The sequence below is a fragment of the Rattus norvegicus genome, chromosome 2 (genome assembly GCF_036323735.1).
Source record: "Rattus norvegicus strain BN/NHsdMcwi chromosome 2, GRCr8, whole genome shotgun sequence".
Taxonomy (NCBI): domain Eukaryota; kingdom Metazoa; phylum Chordata; class Mammalia; order Rodentia; family Muridae; genus Rattus; species Rattus norvegicus.
The window spans coordinates 183,268,152-183,290,983 of record NC_086020.1 but is presented as its reverse complement, the minus strand read 5'-3'; the positions used below and the strand labels follow the sequence as shown (position 1 = coordinate 183,290,983).

General features: G+C 40.6%; 1 protein-coding gene across 1 annotated transcript; it reads left to right on the top strand.

The window, feature by feature from the left end:
• The first annotated feature begins 9,743 nt into the window (after positions 1 to 9,743).
• Positions 9,744 to 10,724, top strand: LOC134485750 (TD and POZ domain-containing protein 2-like). Its single transcript, XM_063282776.1, has one exon. The coding sequence runs from the start codon at positions 9,744 to 9,746 to the stop codon at positions 10,722 to 10,724; it is 981 nt and encodes a 326-aa protein (XP_063138846.1).
• The last annotated feature ends 12,108 nt before the right edge of the window (positions 10,725 to 22,832 follow it).

Here is a 22,832-nt window from a genome sequence, read left to right as displayed (position 1 = left end):
CTGGGGTGAGGAAAGAAATCCAGTGCAATAGAAACTCCCTGGAATCTACAAGAGCAATCCTAGCAAAGACCCTTAGTAGGGATTTGAAGCCTGAACTGGCCATCTTCTGTAACCGGGCCTGGCATCCAGTGGACGGAATTGGAACACCAATGCAGCTACTCAAACTTCAACCTAGAGTCTATTCCATATAGATGGTGTCCTAGGATAATAATCACACAGAAATTGTGAGTGTGAATAGCAAGTGACTGGTACACTCTGAGCCCATGCCTCAAGCAGGAGTCCATACCTACCTGGCAGTGCCTGGAGGGCCAGGACCCAGAGGATGGATAATCCAGAGATGTTAGTTAGAATCAAATACAACTGGGGAAAAAGTCAAAGGAGCTGTGCCTAATGACCCTCTGCTATACTTGTAGAAAGGAGCCTAGCATAACTGTCACCAGAGAGTTTTCATCCAGCAATAGATTGGAGTAAAGGAAGAAACCTAAAACCAACTATTATGCAGAAGTCAGAGAATCCTGCAAAAGAGGGGGAAGAAGGAGTGCAGAAGACAGAAGTGTCAAGGACACCACAAGCTCAGGACTCAAACAATCAACTGATGTAACCTAGTCCCATGGAGCTCATAAAGCCTTAACATAAAATCAGGGAGCCTCAATGGGTTCAGACATGCCCTGTGTATATATTTTATAGTTGAGTAGCTTGGTGTTCTGGTGGGATTCGTAATAATGGGAAGACAGCCTGTCTCTATTGTGGATTGCTGTGTATATGTTCTGATTTCTCAAGAGTGCCTCTATTCAGGTGTAGTCAGGTAAAATCTTAATTAGTCAGAAAAGGCTACAGGCTGTGATAGGGGAGTGGGAGGAGGGGGCAGAGCTGAAGTTTCAGAGAAGGGAGAGACAGAGGTAGAAAGAGGGGAAGATGAGACAGGATATTGAGAGAAATGTTTATCCAGAACCACATGGCCTGAAAGAGCCCCAAGTTGCTTTCGAAGGGCAGTAGAGTAATGTAGGGTACATTTGCCCCATCTGGGTATGCAGCTTGTATTTATATCAATTGAGTTTTCAGTTCTTTGTTTGGGCTTTATCGGAGTTGAGGATTTACTGATATAAATCTGGCTGATAAATTCCAAGACTCTGTACATTTGATTCTATGGGGTTATGAGGACTTATTCCAGCAGGATCCCTCTTTCTCCAGGCTGGCCTGGGAAGATCTGGGCATTTCTGAACCCTGCTATCCATGGGAACCAAGGGAGAAGAAAAGATCACTGTTGTTGGCAGCAGGATATAGCATGGACCGTTTTTTATAATCACAAGGTATGTGTCTCTCACTGTTTTGCCTGCTTTTGGGACCTCTTTCATCCTACTGGTTTGCAGTGTCCCACCTCAGTATGATGGCATGTGCCAGGCTTAATGTAACCTGTCCTGCTTGGTTGACATCCTTGGGAGGCCTGCTCTCTTTTGGAAGGAACCAAAGGAGTTGATGTGAAAGAGGGAATATTGGGGTTGGGGTGGTATATGGAGGAAATGAGGGAGGAGAAACTCTTGCTAATGTGTAATATATAAGAGAAAAAAATCAATAAATATGAAAATACCATAGAAAATGAATTCATGTTCAAGACTCAGGAGATTCCTAAAAAAGATTTGTGGAGGCTGCACAGTAATTCTAGAAACTTCACTTTGTGATGCTAGGATCTAACCCCTTCAGTGCAAGGAAGAGAGGGAAGTGATCAAGGGATTCCAGAGTGTGCTCAACCTGAGTTCCAGATTGGGAAGATCTTGTTTGATCCATTTTTTTCCTAAAACACTTACAAGGAGCCTGACACCTCTACCACAAAAAGGAAACTGTTACAGCATACTTGATCATAATTGTCTTACATCCTGAAAAAAAAAAACAACAAGCAAACAAACAAACAAAAGCTTTGACTAGCCACCAGAAAGCCGGTTGCCAGTCTGTACAAGTACCTGTGACCCCATAAAATCAAATCTTCTCCAGCTTGTAATTTATTAGCCAGATTTATAACAGTAAATCCTCAACCCCAAAATGCGTACACAAAGAATTCAAAACTCCGTTGATATAAATAAAATTTTTAGTTGTGAAGTGGCTCAGCTTTGGGAGACAACTTTCATCCCTCTGGTTGTAATACAGACAAACCCTTAGTATCCACCATTAGTTCCAAACACTGAAGGTAGAGTTAGTTTGTAGAAAGAAGCACCAGTGTGAATGGAAAGTGAAAAATCAGAGAGGTATTAGACAGAAAAGGATGTACCCAACTTTGACAAGAAGATATAGGAAGGGAAGCTATTCAAGAATTCAGTGCTATGAGTAAAGGATAGAGTCCAGTTTTAATGGGACAATGGTACAGAGAGAGGTTGAAGAGAGTACAAGAAGAGAGACACAGGTAAAGACAGAACAAATCAGAGAATGAGGTGGAGACAGAAGATTAGAACTGATTTCCAAAGTTAGTATGAGACTAAATGAGCAATTCACAGGAAGCTGAGAAAAGCCAAAATGAATCAGTTACAGTGGAGGGAAGTTTGAAGCCAGAACAAATGAAATCAGGCAGCCAGAGATCAGAAATCACTAGAAAGTGGTGAGCTTATTCAGCCATAAATATCAGAAGCTGAGAACATTCTCAGCCTAGTTTGATTGGACAGAGGCTAGAGCCTTCCAGGACTAGTCCTATGTCAGCAGACCAAGGCAAAAAATCTCAAAGATGACAATTAATATGTGTAAATAAAAGTGACTTTTACAGGAAAGTATTTGACTGCTGCCTGGTCTGAAACCTCTAGCGGTAAGTATGGTTAAAGCCTATTCAGTTTAGATACCAGTTTCTAGAGACTGTGAAAGACATCACCAGATTCTCCTCTTTCTAGGAGTGTGGACGTGTGCCAGGCAAACTCGTGTCTGTGTAGTGTCACTGTGTCTCTCTTTATCTCTCTGTGCATCTTTGTTTCTCTCTACCTCATTCTCTCTCTCTCTCTCTCTCTCTCTCTCTCTCTCTGTGTCTCTCTGTGTGTCTCTCTCTGTCTCCTCTTCTCCTTTCTCTCTCTCTCTCTCTCTCTCTCTCTCTCTCTCCCCCCCCCTCTCTCCTGCTTTGTCTACCTCTCTCTTGAGCTTTCTATGTACATTTGTCTGTTTTTTTAAATATCTCCCAATATTCTTATTTAGTTATTTATTTTTAAATTCCAGATTTTATTCAAGTCCTGATCCACCCTCCTATCCAGGGTTCCACATCCCATAACTCCCAGCCCTCCATTATTCCACACCCTCCAATCTCCACAAAGTTGTCCCCACCTATCCACTCCACCAGAACTCTAACCTTCCTGGGGCCTCCAGTCTCTTGAGGGTTATGTTTGTTTTCTGTGAATGAACCAAGACTCAGGGGTCCCCTACTGTACACGAGTTGGAGGCCTCATCTTAGCTAGTGTTTACTGCCTGGTTGTTGATCCAGTGTCTACTAGATCTCAGAGGTAGAAGCTAATTGAGTGTGCTGGTCCTCATACAATCAGTTTGGATTTTTATATTAACTAGTTGCATTCTTTGGTATGAGGATAATTACTACCATTATCACCTGTCTTCCTACTGTGTGGTACAAAATCCTTTTGTTTCTGGCAGATCTCTAGTAAATCACTCCTCCCATTCACTGCCCTACAAATACATTACCCCTATCTTACCCTGTGACAGAGATTTCATTAGCAAAGCCCATGATTCATGCCCAGGGGGTCACACTTCCACCCTACAGGAGCCTACTCCTGAGAGATAAGAAAGGAACAATTTAGAGCATCTTTCCTGCAAAGGGGAGGTTGCACAGTGGTCATCTACCATCATCTCCAATGTTAGATATCTATCTGGGGATCCTCTTATTGAGGCCCCCAAAACACCAGATACAGAGTCGCTGATGTTCATAGTTTTCAATAAGTCTAATGTAGGAATAAAAACTGAAAATCAATTGATTGATTTATCTAGTATTGAGAGATAAAGAAACTTGGAGCAAGATATACAGGAGAGCGAGGAGCTGCAGAAGTGATTGAATCACTGAATATTTTTCTGTGTCTTCTCTGCCATGGATTCTTCCTAAGACATGACAAAGTAGATAGATGAGAGACCTAGATAGAATTTTACATGTCACTTTACATCAATGCAAACATCACAAACTTCAATATTTGATATCTGTTCAATATGTGCTGCAGCCTTTGGCAAACAGAATACTCTCTCCCTTCTCAGGTCCAACAAAGCAAGCACTGCGGTCCAAGTCTGAAGAAGTCAGAACTCACCTGTAGAGGAAGTAGACTATGAAGTACTAATAAGGTGAATCCTGATAGTTAAAGTGATTGAACTGAAAACCAATTAGGATATTCCTAAATGACACCCTTAAGTAAATCTTGGAAAGGATTTTTAAGTAGGAATTCTTCAGAGGGAATTACAACCCCCGCAAACAAATTTGGGGGAGTCACCACAAGGTCTGTGGGCCTTATTGGACTACATGATAGAAGAAAGCCACTATCAGAGGTTTGGGGGTCTGCTTTATGCCCACCATAGAAGAGTTCTTCCACCTGCTCTCCCTTTTGTGAACACTCAGACTTCTAACAAGTTCAGATCCTGTCTCTGATGATGTTTGTGGAAGGAATTATTGTAATACCAGCACAAGTGTACATAGTAGCTCTGCAGAAAATTCCATTCATTTATGGAAGATTGACCACAGTTCCCGAAGTACACTGGTCATGGCTACTCATATTCCAATCTGGACTAACTCTGGAATTAATTCAAGCCAAAAACTAGTTTGCATACATAACTTTTATTTTTTTCATAAGTTGAAATACATATAGCTGGTTCAAATAGAGACTCGCTAGAAAAACATGCCTTTAATCTGAAAGCTGAGTCAGAAACTTACCCACCTTTAATCCAGATTTTGGGAATACAGGACTCGGCCACACCTTCTGCTGGAAGCCTATATAAGCACTTGGAAGAAGGAAGCCTTCTGTCTTTGCCTGAGTGCTTTCATCTTACTAGCAGCCCATTTCCTCACCAGCATTAGAGCCCACTTCTTCAGAATTCTATTATATATTGAAGAAGAAGACCTGATACTTCAAACCTTGTTGACTAGGTAAGTACTGTCTTTAGCCATTGTTGGGTAGCTGGACCTTACCCTTAAATTTTTCTTATATATCCAGTTTTTATTCATACAGACAAACTTATTCTGTACATCCTCTAGAGGCCTCTGACTAACATAACAAGTTTGAAATCAGAATGTAGAACATTTTTGAAACCCATTGATAGGTAGGCATTACAACTGTTTTGTTTTATGAAAATAGAGCCAGGATAGATTTGTTAGAACTAGGTATTGTGTGGGTTGGAGGGTTGCACTTTCAGGCCCATCCTGAAGTATCCTTTCCCCCAGGGTTACCAGCCATTGTATAGAATATAGTTTATTATATGGTTTAGATGTAGTTTATTTTTAATATAGATAGTACAGATTGATGATAGATCAGTAGGTAGATGGATACACAAATACTTTTATATACATACATATGAGGAGACTGTGTGAGTCAGAGAGGGAGGAAGACAAAAAGAGAGAGAAAAAGAAACAGAGTTTCCAGCCAGGAACACATGGAGAAAGAGGGGGAATGGGGAAAGGGGGAAAGAGATAGAGAAAGGGGTTAAAGAATCAGGGAGATTAGGAGTAGGAGAATGCGAGAGTAGGAAGGGGGCTAGCAGCCTTTTTATAGTGAGTCATGTGTATCTGTCTTTTGCCAGGTTATTGTTAGGTGGAGCCTAGGAGGAATGCTAAAATTCCATCATTATGAATTAATTTAAAATTAGAGGAATAATTTGATAGAGACTATGGTGGAACAGGAATAGGTTCATCATGATCTTTAACTACTTCTTGCTGACTTTGGGATGATATGTGTCTGGGAAACCAAAGAAAATGTGGATGTTGTTGATCCAGTCTTAGGAGAGTTGACTGTTTCCTTGCTATCAAGGGTCTGTGGAACCATCTATAGGTACTAGGAGCAGGTCCATTTGAAGAGTCTGTATCTGTGAAAGCAGATTGGAGCATGTAGCTTGCTCCTCTAGAATTGTCATGAATATTGATTATGAGTAAATTCTTGAACCTGACAAGATTTTGAAACATTATGTGTGGGAGGTTGGGGAATGGAGGTGGATTTAATAGTAATAGTAGTAGATTATATATAGTATAGAATAAAGTTAAGTGTATTTGGGAGAAAAGAATTTTTCTTAGCTGTACATTTGAAACCCTTAGTTCTTGTTGGTTTGGATGAGGAACATTCCAATCCCAGGGAACAGGAGAGGAATCTCACCCTCTGGAATAGGTTACAATGGGAATTAGGCTCTGATTGACAGGTTACTTATGCAGATGCAGTCTAATTGGTTTGTGGGATGTAGGTCTTATTGTGTTTTTTGGAACTTATATGATTACAGAAGAGATAGATAGAGTCGTTAACAGGGTGAGTAGACATTAAGATGAATTTAGGGATGACAAAACCTTTCCAGAAACAGAAAGAAGCAAGAAGGGCTTTTACTTCTGTCTGGGAGACTGAATGTATATAAATTTAGTATAATGGGAAATATTTTTAAGTATGTATTGAAAAGAAAATTAAAGGACCTTGAACATTTGACAACATTTTGAAGATAATTGATCATATAGTTTAGCATGAGTATATCTGAATATGCGTATCCGTTGTCCTGGAGCCTGTGACTCAAGCAAGCCTTTCTGAAATCTGGTAGTCTTAACTAGTTAATGAATGACTACTGAGGTAATAAGGTGGTAGATTACCTTGGCTAAGGAAGTAGACGTATGGTTTCTAATTGTAGTTCGCTTAGCTACAAACGCAGTCAGAAAGTTGAAAAACATGAATTTTAATCTAGATGTCATTAATTAAAATGTCAGAGGTTGGTCAATAGTCTACTACCTAGACAGTTTTCCCAGGTCCCTGTGGTCTCCATCACAACTCTGCCAGAGTTAGTGTGGTCATTAGGCCCAGAAGAGGAGAAGATTTTTCCTGTGGTGTAGGAACTTTGGAAAAAATGACTCATCTTGTCCTAGGCAATATGAGACATTTAACACTCTTGTATCCTCAGTTTGACAGCAGCATAGGCTGATACCTGGCAGCAGCAAGGCAACTGAGCACTGTTTCTCAGTGGTTCTCATACCACAATCTAGGCAGTCTTGTCAGGATGCCTATTTCTTCTCAGAGACCTTGGTGGGTGCAGGTGGGGCAGCTGTAACTGCTATGCATGGGATTCTCTGTCCTAATAACTTTAAACATGTAACGTTATATTTAGCAGATTTCTGAAAAGATTGATAGTGAATATCTATTAAGCATATGAGTTATGCAATCATTAATGCTGTGATCTTTAAGTTTTTACTGCTGTAAATCTTTAAATTAATATTAAATAAAGATTTACCAAGTCAGGATAGAAATTAGAGATTCTAAGGCTGTTCTAATGTAAGGAAGCAGTGTTTAAGTAAGTGCCTATAGCAAATATGTTATATGGCCATTGTCATTAACTAAGATGGCACTGAAGCTACAACCAGTCATATGATCTGCCTTAGCTAAGATGGTGCTGAAACAATAGCATAGGAAAACTTTACCTGCCCACAACAAAGATGGCAGTCACTCAGCGGACTGGCCTTAATGAAGATAGTGCTGAAGCTACACCTCTGTCTGAAGGAAAGTCACAGCTTTGTTATATCTTGAAATTGGCAGAAATGGCTGTGTATCAGTAAAAAAATAAATAGATAAATAAATAAATAAATAAATAAATAAATAAATAAATAAATGAAAAGAGAAAAACACAAAGAGATAAATGGGCATGTGTTCTTTGAGGGAAAGTGGTCTTTCCTTTCCCTATGGTCATTCATCCTCTATTGCTGAATGCAGAGCAGACTGTTTGACCTGTTCTCAGAGGAGCTCTGCTGTCACATCTGGTTTAGAGCTGCTAAAGACTTTCTAGTGTTTTTATAGTAAAAACACCAATTATTATCTGTATTTATTTTCATCTCTGAGGCTTTCTCCCTCTACCTGTCGACCTAGGTTTAGAGCTTAAAGCTTCTAGACTCTTACTCTATTCTAGGCCTAGAGAAAATTTAGCCTCTGAAACTTATAGGTGAATAAGTCACTCCTATTTAGTTTTTTCTGAGGTCTGGATGGGTAGTTTAAAACTCTTCTCCATTGTACCTGATTCAATCTGAATTATTTCAGTTTTTCCTGAGCTGCTCTTCTTTGCCTCATACTAACTTTCACCAACTGTTGTACTCTTCTGACTCCTTTCTTGTTCTCTGAATCATTCTGTCTTTCCCTGTGTCTCCATTTCTCTCTCTTCAACCTGTCTCCAAAAAACTCTCCTGGAAAAACTGCCTCCCCTCTCACTTTTCTCTCTGTACTGGTTTCTTTTCCTTCATTATTTATTTAATTTTTTACATCCCAAATGTTACCCCATTCCAGTTTATCCTTGCAGAGTTCTTCACCACTCCCTTCCCCCAAATAACAGACAGGAGCCTATCTGACAAAACTCATAGCAGGGTCTTTATTTTCTTTTCTAGCTCAGGCACCCCCACCACTCTCACCACCCCAATGCACCACAGTCATGAAACATCATTTTGGTGGTGAAGGAGTACCAAATGTCTTCCTGTTTAGACTACTGTGGACTTAAGTAACCTATAAAGCTGGAGGGGATGACTTTTAACAGTTTTTGGCTTAAGTTGAAGTAGATAAATCCAGTTCATCTACAGACTCTTTTGGTAGAAAAACACACCTTTAATCTGAGTCTAGAAGATACACCATTAACTGGGCCCTACTTCTATTGCAGGCCTATAAAAGTACATAGAAGGAGGAAGCTGTGAGTCTGCCTGCTTGCTCTCATTTAGTAGCAAGCTCATTTCTTCACTGGCATCTGAACCTAATTCTGCAGGATTCTTTTTAATTCTGAAGAGGACCTGAGACGTCAAACCTTGTGGAATAAGTAAGTATTGACATTAGCCAACCTTATATTAGTTTGACTTCTGCCTACAGATTTTTCTCATACAACCACTTTCTATTTATATAGAGAAATTTATCCCTTATGTTTAGTAGAGGACCCTGATTAGTACAACACAGTTGAAATGATAGTGTTTACACATTTCCAAACAGTTCCAAAGTTGGATACAATAGTCAAAACCAGTTAATATTGACCTAAGATTCAATAAACATACACAGAAATATACAGAACCACGGTAGGTTTGGGGGGGGGGGGTAGTGGAGACTGAGAGAGACACGAACACAGAAAGGAAGATACATACAGACACAAACAAACAAGGAGAGACAGAGGGGGGGAGGGAGAGGGTGAGGGTGAGGGAAAGGGAGAGAGAGAGAGAGAGAAAGAGAGAGAGAGAGAGAGGGAGAGAGAGAGAGAGGGAGAGGGGGGAGAGAGAGAGACAGAGGAGAGAGGGGAGAGAGAGAGAGAGAGAGAGAGAGAGAGAGAGAGAGAGAGAGAGAGAGATTTAACAGTCATAGTGGTCTGTTTTATCTTTAGTAGAACAAATATGAAAACCTACAGAACCTACATAGAAATAGACATTTCCAAGTATATAAAAGGGGAAATTTAGCAGAAAATGAAAATAAAATCTAAATCTATCTATCTAAATCTATCTAAATTATAACTCTAATTGTATCTTACAGAGGAAAGAGTAAATTCTATTACTTTCTTTCAGATCAACTTTAACCTCCAACCTACCTCCAGAAGACATGTCAGGGGACCTGGAAGTCAAGAGCTGTGGCTACACACATATCAGTGTTCAGAAGTTCTGCTATGAGTGGACCATTAGCAACTTTTCATTTTGCATGGATGGAATTCGGGAAAATATTACAAGCCCAGTGTTCTCATTAGAGGGCAATGAAAAAGTACAATGGTGTTTGAGAATATTCCCAAATGGTGTTGATGAAGAAAGCAAAGATTACCTGTCCGTTTCCCTGCGTTTGCACAGTTGTCCAAAGAGCCCAGTTTTGGCAAAGGTGCAGTTCTGGATCATAAATGCCCAAGGAGAGAAACATCAAATCAAAGAGATCCCAAATATTTTAAGCTTTAATCCAAAACAACAATGGGGATTGAGAAAGTTCATCCTTCGAGATTTCCTCCTCTCCCTTAGGCATTGGCTTCTCCCTGAAGACCAGCTCATCCTGTGTTGTAAGGTGTCCATAGTAGGACCCTCCTTTAGCATGCCTGGACATAACATGACACCTGCAAAGAAGGATCCAAGGCAGAAGTTGGCTGATGACATAGGAGAGCTGTGGGAAAATTCCCTCTTCACAGACTGCAGCCTGGTGGTAGCTGGCCAGGAATTCAGAGCTCACAAGGCCATTCTAGCAGCTCGCTCTCCAGTTTTCAGAGCCATGTTTGAACATGAAATGCTGGAGAGCCTAACAAACCGCGTGGAGATCCATGACATTCACCTGCAAGTCTTTAAGGAAATGATGGCCTTCATTTACACAGGGAAGGCACCACACCTCCACAGCCACTCAATGGCCACTGATTTGTTGGCAGCTGCTGACATGTATGACCTGCAGGACTTGAAGGTCATGTGTGAGGATTCCCTGTGCAGGAACCTCTGTGTGAAGAATGCTGTACCAACTCTGATCCTGGCTGACCTCCACAGCACAGAGCACCTGAAGACTAGGGTCATGGATTTCATTATACTTCATGCTTCTGAAGTCTCTAAGACATTGTAGTGGAAGTCAATGGTGGAGTCACATCCCCACTTGGTGGAGGAAGCATTTCTCTCCCTGGCTTCTATACAGTGTTTTTCCTCAGAGCCTTCACTCAAACACCGAAAGATATTTTAGGAGCTTGACAGATATGACCGACACCTGGCTTCTAACAGCTACAACTAGTGTTTTTAACAATGACTTCTGTTTAGATTACAGTTTTGCTGGAATATTTACAGTGAATCTGGGGCAAGATAGCATGATGGCTATGGATTTCATACAGCTGTAATATTTCAAAATGGTGGGTAGGGAAAGGGCAGCACTAGGGTCTTGGACATTCTACCTGACATCTATCCTGTTGATGTTGTCTTATTCTTGTCTGATGTCTTAGAACTGGGATTCAACTGGCCTGAAGCAGAGCCTAACTGACTTTCTTTGGAGAAACCTGTTTGCGTTAGACTGAACAGAATAGCTGACCTAACATATGCATTAACTGAGATGTAAAGTTTTCCACCTAATTCATGTGTATTATCTATCTGCAAATAAAAATTCTTTCAACTTTACTGTATTTGTCCTCTTAATTGCAAGTTGCCTTATTGTTCTAATTAAGACTTCAATTCTTGTATTGAGTCTACTTAAGAGAATGTGAAACCTTGACTTACCTTTGCTTTTGTATACTGGCTTTGATTTTCTCCCCATTTAAGTTTATCTTGATACGGGATTCTTCTATATTACCATTATTATATTTAGCCATATAATCTCTGTGCCAATCTCTGGGGAAGTTTTATCATTAAGGGATCACTTCTTAAAGTCCATGTCCTGATCCAGTTTAATGATCATGTTTTTTGCTTTTTCTTTGCTTCATTTTGTTTTGCTTTTTTTCTTTCAGTTAGTTTATGTGGTCAATTGAATTGTATTGATTTTTGCATATTGAACCACCCTTACTCACCTTGAGACAAAGCCTACTTTGGTTTTGTTAATGATATTTTTTAATGTGTTCTTGTAATTATTTAATGTTTATGTTTGCATGAGTCCATAAGTTAAATTGATTTGTGTTTTAGATATCAGTGTAACTGTAGTCTCTCATAAAATAGAGTGGGAAATATTCCTTCTCTTTTTATTTTGTGAAATGATTTGAGGAATATATGCCATAACACCTCTTAGATTAACAGGTGAAAATTATGGTCCTGGGCATTTTTTGATGGGGATATTTTAATGGCTGCTGCTATACTTTGATGCCTTTGATTTGGTGCACACATAGTGAGAATTGAAATGGCAGCTTAGGCATTTTTAATTTGATGAGTATTAGTGTCCTTACCTAATATGAGTTCAACACACGTTCATGCCATACTGCCCAGAGAGACTGACTCTACTATGACCTTACTCCTCTAGTCTTCTAAACACCCAGATGTACAGGGGATACAGTTTGTGTCCTATGTACCATTGACCAGTACTGACCTTTATAATTGTAAGTCGTAGTTCCGCTCTCTCCATTTTCCAAAAGACCCTCAGATCCCCTAGGTCTTTTAGATTCAATCAGGTTGACTCATAAACCCACCTGGGATGACTGTCAACAACAGTTCCAGGTTCTTTTCACAACTGAAGAAAGTGAGAGAATTGTTGGAAAAGCTTGGAAATTGGTTCCAGAGGTAAATGGTCTGCCCACACAAGTCCAGGCAAATATTGATACAGCCTTAACTTTGACCATACCCAACTGGGATTTTAAGGCTGTTGAAGGTAGGGAGAGTATATGTGTCTACTACCAGATTCTGTTGGAAGAGCTTCAGGGTAGCTTCAATCAAGTTTGCCTATAAATTTGCCTATGGTAACCAGGTGAAATAATGAGAGCTCTACAGAATATTTAAAAAGAATTGTTTGAATCCCATAAGATTTACATTCTCTCAGACCCAGAAATGAGAGAAAAATGTCAGTGGGAAGCTTGGCTTTTTTTTTCAACAAGCAGACCCTGATATCTGTCAGGAACTTCAGTGCCTGGATTGTTTTGCTGGTAAGCAATGTCCTATAAGTTTATATAAGAAGAGCGATATGACTGAGAGCCTTGTGGCTCAGCTCCATTCCATGCCCTGGGTAAACTTAAAGAAGGAGGGGAAAGCCAGATAGTTTTTGGTGGGCACAGGTCACAAAATTCTGTCTTTTAACAAGCACTGGGACCAATTTCAAGTAAAAAAAATATGAGTACAGGGGGAACAGCCACCACGACCTATCCAGGTCTAGCCAAAGAAAGTTTGATTTTGTAATAAATCGGATTCATTCATGGTTATTTCTGAATGCCCATACTCCCAGATGGAAAACATTTCTTCACCAAAAAGGAGCACAGTTCCATTTTGACCCAGAGGGTGTGAAAGTGCTGAATAAAATATTTCCACTCGTGATGATTTGCATATGCTTGGCTCAGGGACTCTCACTATTAGAAGGCATGGCCTTGTTGGAGGAAGTGTGTCATCGTGGGGTTGGGCTTGGATGACCTCCTACCAGTTACCTGAGGATGCTGAGTGTGTTCCTGGCTTCCTTTGGGTAAATATGTAGAACTCAGTTCCTCCTGCACCATGCCTGCCTGGATATTGTGGCGCTGCCATGCTCCCTCATTGATGATAATGGACTGAATCTTGGAAACTGTTAGCCAGCTCCAAATCATTGTTGTCATTTATAAAGCTTACATTGGTCATGGTGTCTATTTACAGTAATATGACCCTAACTAGGACAGAGTTTGGTACCAGGAGCTGGGTATTGTGATAGACGTGACCAAGCTTTTGTTAGGGGGAATATAGATGTGGAGAATTTGGATTTGGAAAGCCGTATAATGTTTTAAATGGGGCTTAATGGACCATCTTGGTAGAAATGGGGAAGGTTTTGTTACTGAGAGTAATTTGAATTGTGCAGGCCTGGCCCAAGAGGTTTTAGAGGAGAATTTCTGTATCTGCTATAAAGGCTGCTTGTGTGGTATTTCGGTGAAGAATGGGGCCACTTTTTGCCCTTGTCTGAAGTGTCTGCCTGAGGTTAAGGTGAAGAGATTTAGATTAATTTCCTTGCAAAAGAAAGACTCAAAACAGCGTAGTGTAACTTATCTTGTAAGGTTACTAAAATTCACTGTTATGAAGAGCATTTTAATGAGAAAAGGAAGTTGAAAAAGGAGGAAACAAATTATGTGATTCGAGTATTAAAGGGATACCAGGAAGTGAAATGGAGCTGAATCCTGTGTTCAAGGATATTAAGTTTAATCAAGGAAGTAATGACCTTGGAGAAAGATCCCACCCAACTAAATTAGCTCCAGGCAACCTACTACAAACCTTTCATCCTAGTAGGCAAAGACAATCAGAGCTCTGATTTCAAGGCCAGACTAGAGCAGAGCAAGTTCTAGGTGAGGCCAAGCTTAAATACAGGTGTGGTGGTACACACTTTTAATCCCAGGAGAGTGGCATGTAGATGTCTAAATTCATGGTCATCTACAGAGCAATATCCAGGACAGCCAAGTTTAGACAGTGAAGGAGTTAGAAAAGTGGAGGCTAGTGATAGTATAATAGAGTAAGGGGTCCATGTTCCAGTTCCTGCAAGCAGAACTCAGCAGCTTTAGCCATGTGTCTCTGGCTTTATATTTAAGAGGAGAAAAAGAGAATTGAAGCTGATGAAATAAAGTTTCATAGTTTCAGAGATATGAGAAACAAAGCTGTAAAAACAAGGTTTTCAGAAATATATCTGGTGGTCAGGATGCCTATGACAAACTTGTGACCTTTCTGAGAGATACATCTGATGTCAGGATGCCAAGTGATATGATGTAGTTTTGGTGATCAAGATATTGATCACAGAGAATGTGTCCAAATTAACAAAATCAGAAATGAAAAGGGAGACATAACTACAGATTCAGAGGAAATTAAAAAAATCATCAGATCTTAATATAAAAGCCTATATTCAACAAAACTTGAAAATCTGCAGGAAATTGATAATTTCCTAAACAGATACCAGGCACCAAAGTAAAATCAGGAACCGATAAACCAGTTAAACAACCCCATAACTCCTAAGGAAATAGAAGCACTCATTAAAGGTCTCCCAACCAAAAAGAGCCCAGGTCCTGACAGGTTTAGTGCAGAATTCTATCAGACCTTCATAGAAGACCTCATACCAATACTATCCAAACTATTCCACAAAATTGAAACAGATGGAGCACTACCGAATTTCTTCTATGAAGCCACAATTACTCTTATACCTAAATCACACAAAGACCCAACAGAGAAAATGAACTTCAGACCAATTTCCCTTATGAATATCGACGCAAAAATACTCAATAAAATTCTGGCAAACCGAATCCTAGAGCACATCAAAACAATCATCCACCATGATCAAGTAGGCTGCATCCCAGGCATGCAGGGATGGTTTAATATATGGAAAACCATCAACGTGATCCATTATATAAACAAACTGAAAGAACAAAACCACATGATCATTTCATTAGATGCTGAGAAACCATTTGACAAAATTCAACACCACTTCATGATAAAAGTCCTGGAAAGAATAGGAATTCAAGGCCCATACCTAAACATAGTAAAAGCCATATACAGCAAACCAGTTGCTAACATTAAAATAAATGGAGAGAAACTTGAAGCAATCCCACTAAAACCAGGGACTAGACAAGGCTGCCCACTCTCTCCCTACTTTTCAATATAGTTCTTGAGTTCTAGCCAGAGCAATCAGACAACAAAAGGAAATCAATGGGATACAGATTGGTAAAGAAGAAATCAAAATATCACTATTTGCAGATGATATGATAGTATATTTAAGTGATCCCAAAAGTTCCACCAGAGAACTACTAAAGCTGATAAACAACTTCAGCAAAGTGACTGGGTATAACATTAACTCAAATAAATCAGTATCCTTCCTCTACACAAAAGAGAAACAAGCCGAGAAAGAAATTAGGGAAACGACACCCTTCATAATAGACCCAAACAATATAAAGTACCTCGGTGTGACTTTAACCAAGCAAGTAAAAGATCTGTACAATAAGAACTTCAAGACTCTGAAGAAAGAAATTGAAGGAGACCTCAGAAGATGGAAAGATCTCCCATGCTCATAGATTGGCGGGATTAACATAGTAAAAATGGCCATTTTACCAACAGCGATCTACAGATGCAATGCAATCCCCATCAAAATACTAATCCAATTCTTCAAAGAGTTAGACAGAACAGTTTGCAAATTCATCTGGAATAACAAAAAACCCAGGATAGCTAAAATTATTCTCAACAATAAAAGGACTTCAGGAGGAATCACTACCCCTGAACTCAAGCAATATTACAGAGCAATAGTGATGAAAACTGCATGGTATTGGTACAGAGACAGACAGATAGACCAATGGAACAGAATTGAAGACATGGAAATGAACCTACACACCTATGGGCACCTGATTTTTGACAAAAGAGCCAAAACCATTCAATGGAAAAAAGATAGCATTTTCAGCAAATGGTGCTGGTTCAACTGGAGGTCAACATGTAGAACAATGCAAATCAATCCATGCTTATCACCCTGTATAAAGCTTAAGTCAAAGTGGATCAAGGACATCCACATCAAACCAGATACACTCAAACTAATAGAAGAAAATCTAGGGCAGCATCTCGAACACATGTGCACTGGAAAAAATTTCCTGAACAAAACACCAATGGCTTATGCTCTAAAATCAAGAATTGACAAATGGGATCTCATAAAACTTCAAATCTTCTGTAAGGCAAAGGACACTGTGGTTAGGACAAAATGGCAACCAACAGATTGGGAAAGGATCTTTACCAATCCTACAACGGATAGAGGGCTTATATCCAAAATATACAAAGAACTCAAGAAGTTTGACCGCAGGGAGACAAATAACCCTATTAAAAAATGGGGTTGAGAGCTAAATAAAGAATTCATAGCTAAGGAATGCCGAATGGCTGAGAAACACCTAAAGAAATGTTCAACATCTTTAGTCATAAGGGAAATGCAAATCAAAACAACCCTGAGATTTCACCTGATACCAGTCAGAATGTCTAAGATCAAAAACTCAGGTGACAACAAATGCTGGCGAGGATGTGGAGAAAGAGCAACACTCCTCCATTGTTGGTGGGATTGCAGATTGGTAAAACCATTATGGAAATCAGTCTGGAGGATCCTCAGAAAATTGGACATTGAACTACCTGAGGATCCAGCTATACCTCTCTTGGGCATATACCCACAAGATGCCCCAACATATAAATAAGACACGTGCTCCACTATGTTCATAGCAGCCTTATTTATAATAGCCAGAAGCTGGAAAGAACCCAGATGCCCTTCAACAGAGGAATGGATACAGAAAATGTGGTACATCTACACAATGGAATATTACTCAGCTATCAAAAACAATGACTTTATGAAATTCGTAGGCAAATGGTTGGACCTGGAGAATATCATCCTGAGTGAGGTAACCCAATCACAGAAGAACACACTTGGTATGCACTCATTGATGAGTGGCTATTAGCCCAAATGCTTGAATTACCCTAGATATCTAGAACAAACGAAACTCAAGACGAATCATCAAAATGTGAATGCTTCACTCCTTCTTTAAAAGTGGAACAAGAATACCCTTGCCAGGGAATAGAGAGGCAAAGATTAAAACAGACACAGAAGGAACACCCATTCTGAGCCTGCCCCACATGTGGCCCATACATATACACCCACCCAATTAGAAAAGATGAATGAAGCAAAGAAGTGCAGGCCGACAGGAGCCGGATGTAGATCGCTCCTGAGAGACACAGCCAGAATACAGCAAATACAGAGGCAAATGCCAGCAGCAAACCACTGAACTGAGAACAGGACCCCCGTTGAAGGAATCAGAGAAAGAACTGGAAGAGCTTGAAGGGGCTCGAGACCCCATATGTACAACAATGCCAAGCAGCCAGAGCTTCCAGGGACTAAGCCACTACCTAAAGACTATACATGGACTGACCCTGGACTCTGACCTCATAGGTAGAAATGAATATCCTAGTAAGATCACCAGTGGAAGGGGAAGCCCTTGATCCTGCTATGACTGTACCCGCAGTGAACGTGATTGTTGGGGGGAGGGCGGCAATGGGGGGAGGGTGGGGAGGGGAACCATTAAGAAGGGAAGGGGTGTGGGTTAGGGGGATGTTTGCCCGGAAACCGGGAAACGGAATAACATTCGAAATGTTTATAAGAAATACTCAAGTTAATAAAAAAATAAATAAAATAAATAAAAAAGGGGGTGGGGGACAAGAATACCCTTGAGAGGTAATAGGGAGGCAAAGTTTAGAACAGAGTCAGAGGGAACACCAATTCAGAGCGTGCTCCACATGTGGCCCGTACATATATAGCCACCCAATTAGATAAAGTGAATGAAGCAAATAAGTGCAGGCTGACAGGAAGTGGATGTAGATGTCTCCTGAGAGACACAGCCAGAATATAGCAAATACATAGGCGAATGCCAGCAGCAAACCACTGTACTGAGAATGGGACCCCTGTTGAAGAAATCAGAGAAAGGTCTGGAAGAGTTTGAAGGGGCTCGAGACCCCATATGTACAACAATGCCAACCAACCAGAGCTTCCAGGGACTAAGCCACTAACCAAAGACTATAGATGGACTGACCCTGGGCACCAACCACATAGGTAGCCATGAATAGCCTAGTAAGGACACCAGGGGAAGGGGAAGCCCTTGTTCCTGCCAAGACTGAACCCCCAGTGAACATGATTGTTGGGGGGAGGGTGGTAATGGGAAGAGGATGAGGAGGGGAACACCCATATAGAAGGGGAGGGGGGGTTAGGGGGATGTTTCCCCGGAAACAGTGAAGGGGAAGAATAATGGAAATGTAAGGAAGAAATACTCAAGTTAATGAAGATGGAAAAATAAAAGAATTCACTTGTCACATGACCTCATGCTGAGAACAACCCCAGGTATATAATGAGAACCAAGTGTGGCAGGGTGTGAAGATACGACTGAGTAATTAGGAGAACTGGCTGCCTGCCATTCAATAGAACCCAGATTTTATCCCTAATAGCAAAGGCCAACTCATAACCATCTGGATGCAAGTCTCATGGGATCTAATGCCTTTTTCTGGCTTCTGTGGGCAACACACCTGGCAAGTAGTGTACAGGTACACACGCAGGAACAACACTATACACATGAGGTGAACCAGTTTTCTAAAATACGATTGAGACAATGAAAACCAAAACGAGAAAGATAAGTTTTCATCGCAATTGGAGAAACAGTGAAGTATCTCAAACATCAAGCTTCTGTACTATATTTTACTATCTTTTTCTTGTGTTGTGTCCTGTTACATAGTTACCGCTGAATTTAATGTTCCTAATGACATTACACTAAAACAAAACCTGAGGGGCTCTACTTAGTCACACTTCTTATCTCATTCTGAAAGTTCTGGACAACTACTGTATTTTCTCCTCCCATGCATCTCCTCTTTCTGCCCCTTGTGCAATTAAAAATAGATTCTATATTAATACTCTATCATCTGAGTGAGTAGTGGTTCCCTCAATACTTCTCATTCTTTCCCATTTCCTCTCCCATATAGATCATCTAACTCTCTGTCTCTCATTACGAAAGGACAGCTTTCTACAAGATAACAACCAAAATTTGAAATAAAATATAGTAATATAAAACGAAAACCATCATATCCAATTGGACATGATCAACCAACAGAAAAATATAAAAGACCCAAGAAAAGCACAAGATTTAGAGGCTCACATGTTCACACACTCAGAAGACCCATAAAAGAACTATAGTACAAGCTAAGTTATATATACAGACATCTCTGAAGGCACTGAGATGGCTGCCTCAGTCTGTTAGTTAAAGGGGACTCAAAGGGTTTTGTTTTCCTGATATCGTCCATCTCCTCTGTCTTGCTCACTCATTCTTGTTATCTTCCTGGAGGTTTTCTGAACTCTGAGGGCATGGATTCAATGGAAGCATCTCAGTAAGAGCTGTGAGTTTTAAGATCTCTATTTTCTCTCTCTGTGTGTCTGTGTCTCAGTCTCTATCTCCCTTTGTGCATAATGTCTGTCTTTTGATCTCTATATTTGTTCAAAATCTGCTATAGGAAGAAACTTCTCTGATGATGACTTTTTGATTAAGGAGATAACAAAGGATTATTGGGAGTTATTTTATTGTTACCTTGTCTTAAAGACCAGTTCTTTTTGGTTTTATTCCAGGCCACTGGTTTATATACTGTCTGATTTGTGATTACCATTTCAGTCAGTATTCTTTTGCTGTGAAGAGACACCATGACCACAGCTCCTTATATGGAAACACTGAATTAGCCCTTGCCTACAGGATCAGTTTTAGTCCATTCATATAGAATGACGTCATTATGTAGGTAAAAGCAGGTACAAAATAGAGCGAGGCCTATAATTGGACGAGGTGACAAGAGGATGGGCAGGACAAAAGTTTTAGAGAGGAGGAAGAGATTAGAACGAAGGGAGAAGAGATTGGAACCAAGGGAGAAGCAGCCGAGAGATCCCGGAGGAGGATGATAAGGTTTTTCTCTGTATATTCACAAGTTTTTATGAATATGCGTAAGGGATGCTTGTGTACAGCGCTTTGTATGTCTAGGTGTGCAATTACATATTATCAACTGGATCAGAGGTTATTGTGTTGTGTGTTCTGTCATGTGGTGATTTAATTAAATTGAAGAGATTATGTGGTTGCTGGAGACACTGGGCTGCCAGGGAATTGCGATATGTTTGTCTGGCATGGTGGTAACATGCCTCGGGAACTAGATTAGAAGACAGATTGTTGCCAGGCTCAAAGAGTAGCCATTAGCAATGTGATATGAGATAGAGCAAAACAGGTGAGAAGATTTGCTGACTGAGATGAAGATACCTATCAGATATCTTGGGGCCCTACTGTGTGATCTAGTGCAGGGTAAAAGAAACACATTAATTTATTATTACAGCAACACATTTGTATCAAGGCAGGAGGAAGGATGGCAAGAAGGCAGACAGAGTACTGGAGATGAAGCTGAGCATTCCACATCCAGAACAGGCATCAGGAAGAGAGACAGCCACTGAGCCTGGCTTGAGATTTTGAAATAAGAAACCATTCACATAGGGATACTCTTTGTTAATCCTGACTTTCACCAGAGCAAACCAAATTAAACATTGGAGGCCAAATTTAAGAGATGAGAATTCTATATCTTGATACAAACCTTGTCAGGATGAGATTCAGTTCTGCAGGCAACCATGGCTCTTTTCCTGACTGGTCAGAGCTTGAGCACTAGGTGTCGTGACAAATTTCCCACACTTCAATGCTAAAAAGACTCCCTCAAAGGCCACCTACCCATGACACACTTCCTACAACAAGTCCACACCTCCTTATGGTGCCATTTTACTTGGTCCAAGCCTATTCAAACTACCACAGACATCCACCAGATTTCCTACAGCCAAGTGGTCCTTGTACATTTAGATGACTTCCAATGACATCTAACACCATGGACATCCGCAAGAACATCCAACTTTGACATGGCCTATAGCAGCAGAACACGTATACCGGCACAGGTTCCAATGGCATCACAGAGAGCATAATGGTGGTTTGAGGAGGTCCAATTCAGAAAAAGAAATGTGATTCTTATTGGACATCCTGTCATTGCTCAAATTCCGGGTGATTCTGCAGCTAAACAGCCCGTTTGGGGACTGAGTCTGCACAACCTCCAAGCTGCTATACACCACCCTGATGGTCCTATTCAGCAATGACTTATCCCAACCACTACCACTGAAAGCCTTCTCTCACAACTGTCACTGCCATCCCATCTCCAGTTCTGCCTGTCTTCACCATGTATTTACTGCTCTGTTCCTCCATCTTTCCCACTTCTCCATCCCATATTCATTTGTCAGAGGGTCACTGTGCCACACAGTATGTATCTATCTCGACCAATCTCAAAGTTCTTTATATGCAAATAATCATTGCAGTGAGGGGTTGGTCTTGTTCAAGTTTTCTGAATCATCCAAAGTATTGGACCATTGCTGAGGCTCTTCTCAGATAGTCTGCTGTTGCCCGGTCTGAGGGAGATCCTGTGGCAAGCCAGGCATTTTAGGGGGCAGGTTCTATGTCAGCTGCAAGTGCTGCACACCTCTCTGCCCACCTGAGGCTCACGGGAGTGGGGAATTCACTAGGCTCATGGTATGTGCTTGTTGCCTGAACAAAGCACCAGTGCCCTGTGCTCTCTCCCTTCAGGATAAAAAATGCTAAGTGAAGCTGCAGCTGTTCTGTAGTAAGGAGCAACAGACATGTATAGGACAAGCCCTAGTTAGTAGAGACATCCAGTTTTGCAGGACTGGCTCTTCCTTGCACTTCATCAGCTCACAAATGAAGTAGATGTTGTGATGGATTAACTCAAAGTAGTGGATCTGGGCCTGCATGACAGTGAAGATTGTTAGTCCAGGGATTTTTACACATGGGCCTTCTGCAACTCATGATAGCACAGCCTTTCAGTTCTGTTTAAAAACACCTGAGTAATACTCCATTGTGTAAATACACCACATGTTAAAAAATATACATTTGGCTGTTGAAGGATGTTAAGTTCATTTGCCATTTTTTGGCTATTATGAGTAGAGGAGCAATGAATATGTTTGACCATGTGTCCCTGTGGTAGAATGAAGCATCCTTTGGGCATATGACCAACAGTGGTGTTGGTGGATTGTGAGGTAAATTGATTCCTATCTTTCTGAGAATTCACCATAAGAATTACCTAGTGGCTGTAAAAGTTTGCATTCCTACTAGCACTGGAGGACTGTTCTCGTGGATACACATTCTTGCCAGCATGGCTTGTCCTTTATCTTACTGACCTTGGCCTTTCTGACAGATATAAGATGAAAACTCAAAGTAGTTTTGATTTGCACTTCCACTTCTTTAAGGGAATCTCAGCCATTTAAAATTCCTGAATTCTCTATTTATACCTAACATCATTTTAAATTGAGTTACTGGGAGATATGTATAAATATCAAGTGTTTGGTTTCAGACCCTAGGTGAAGGGACTAAGATGCATGTTTTAGATGTCAAAAGAAACCATGCCTCCAGGTTCTTCCAACATCCCTTATTTCCTACCTGGCATACTCTGTCCCCAACCTTGAACATTCCAGCCCAGTTTTTAGGCT

What these genes read in the sequence shown, in the direction of transcription:
- LOC134485750 (XM_063282776.1), top strand. Translation starts at nt 9,744, where the DNA reads ATGTCAGGGGACCTGGAAGTCAAGAGCTGTGGCTACACACATATCAGT.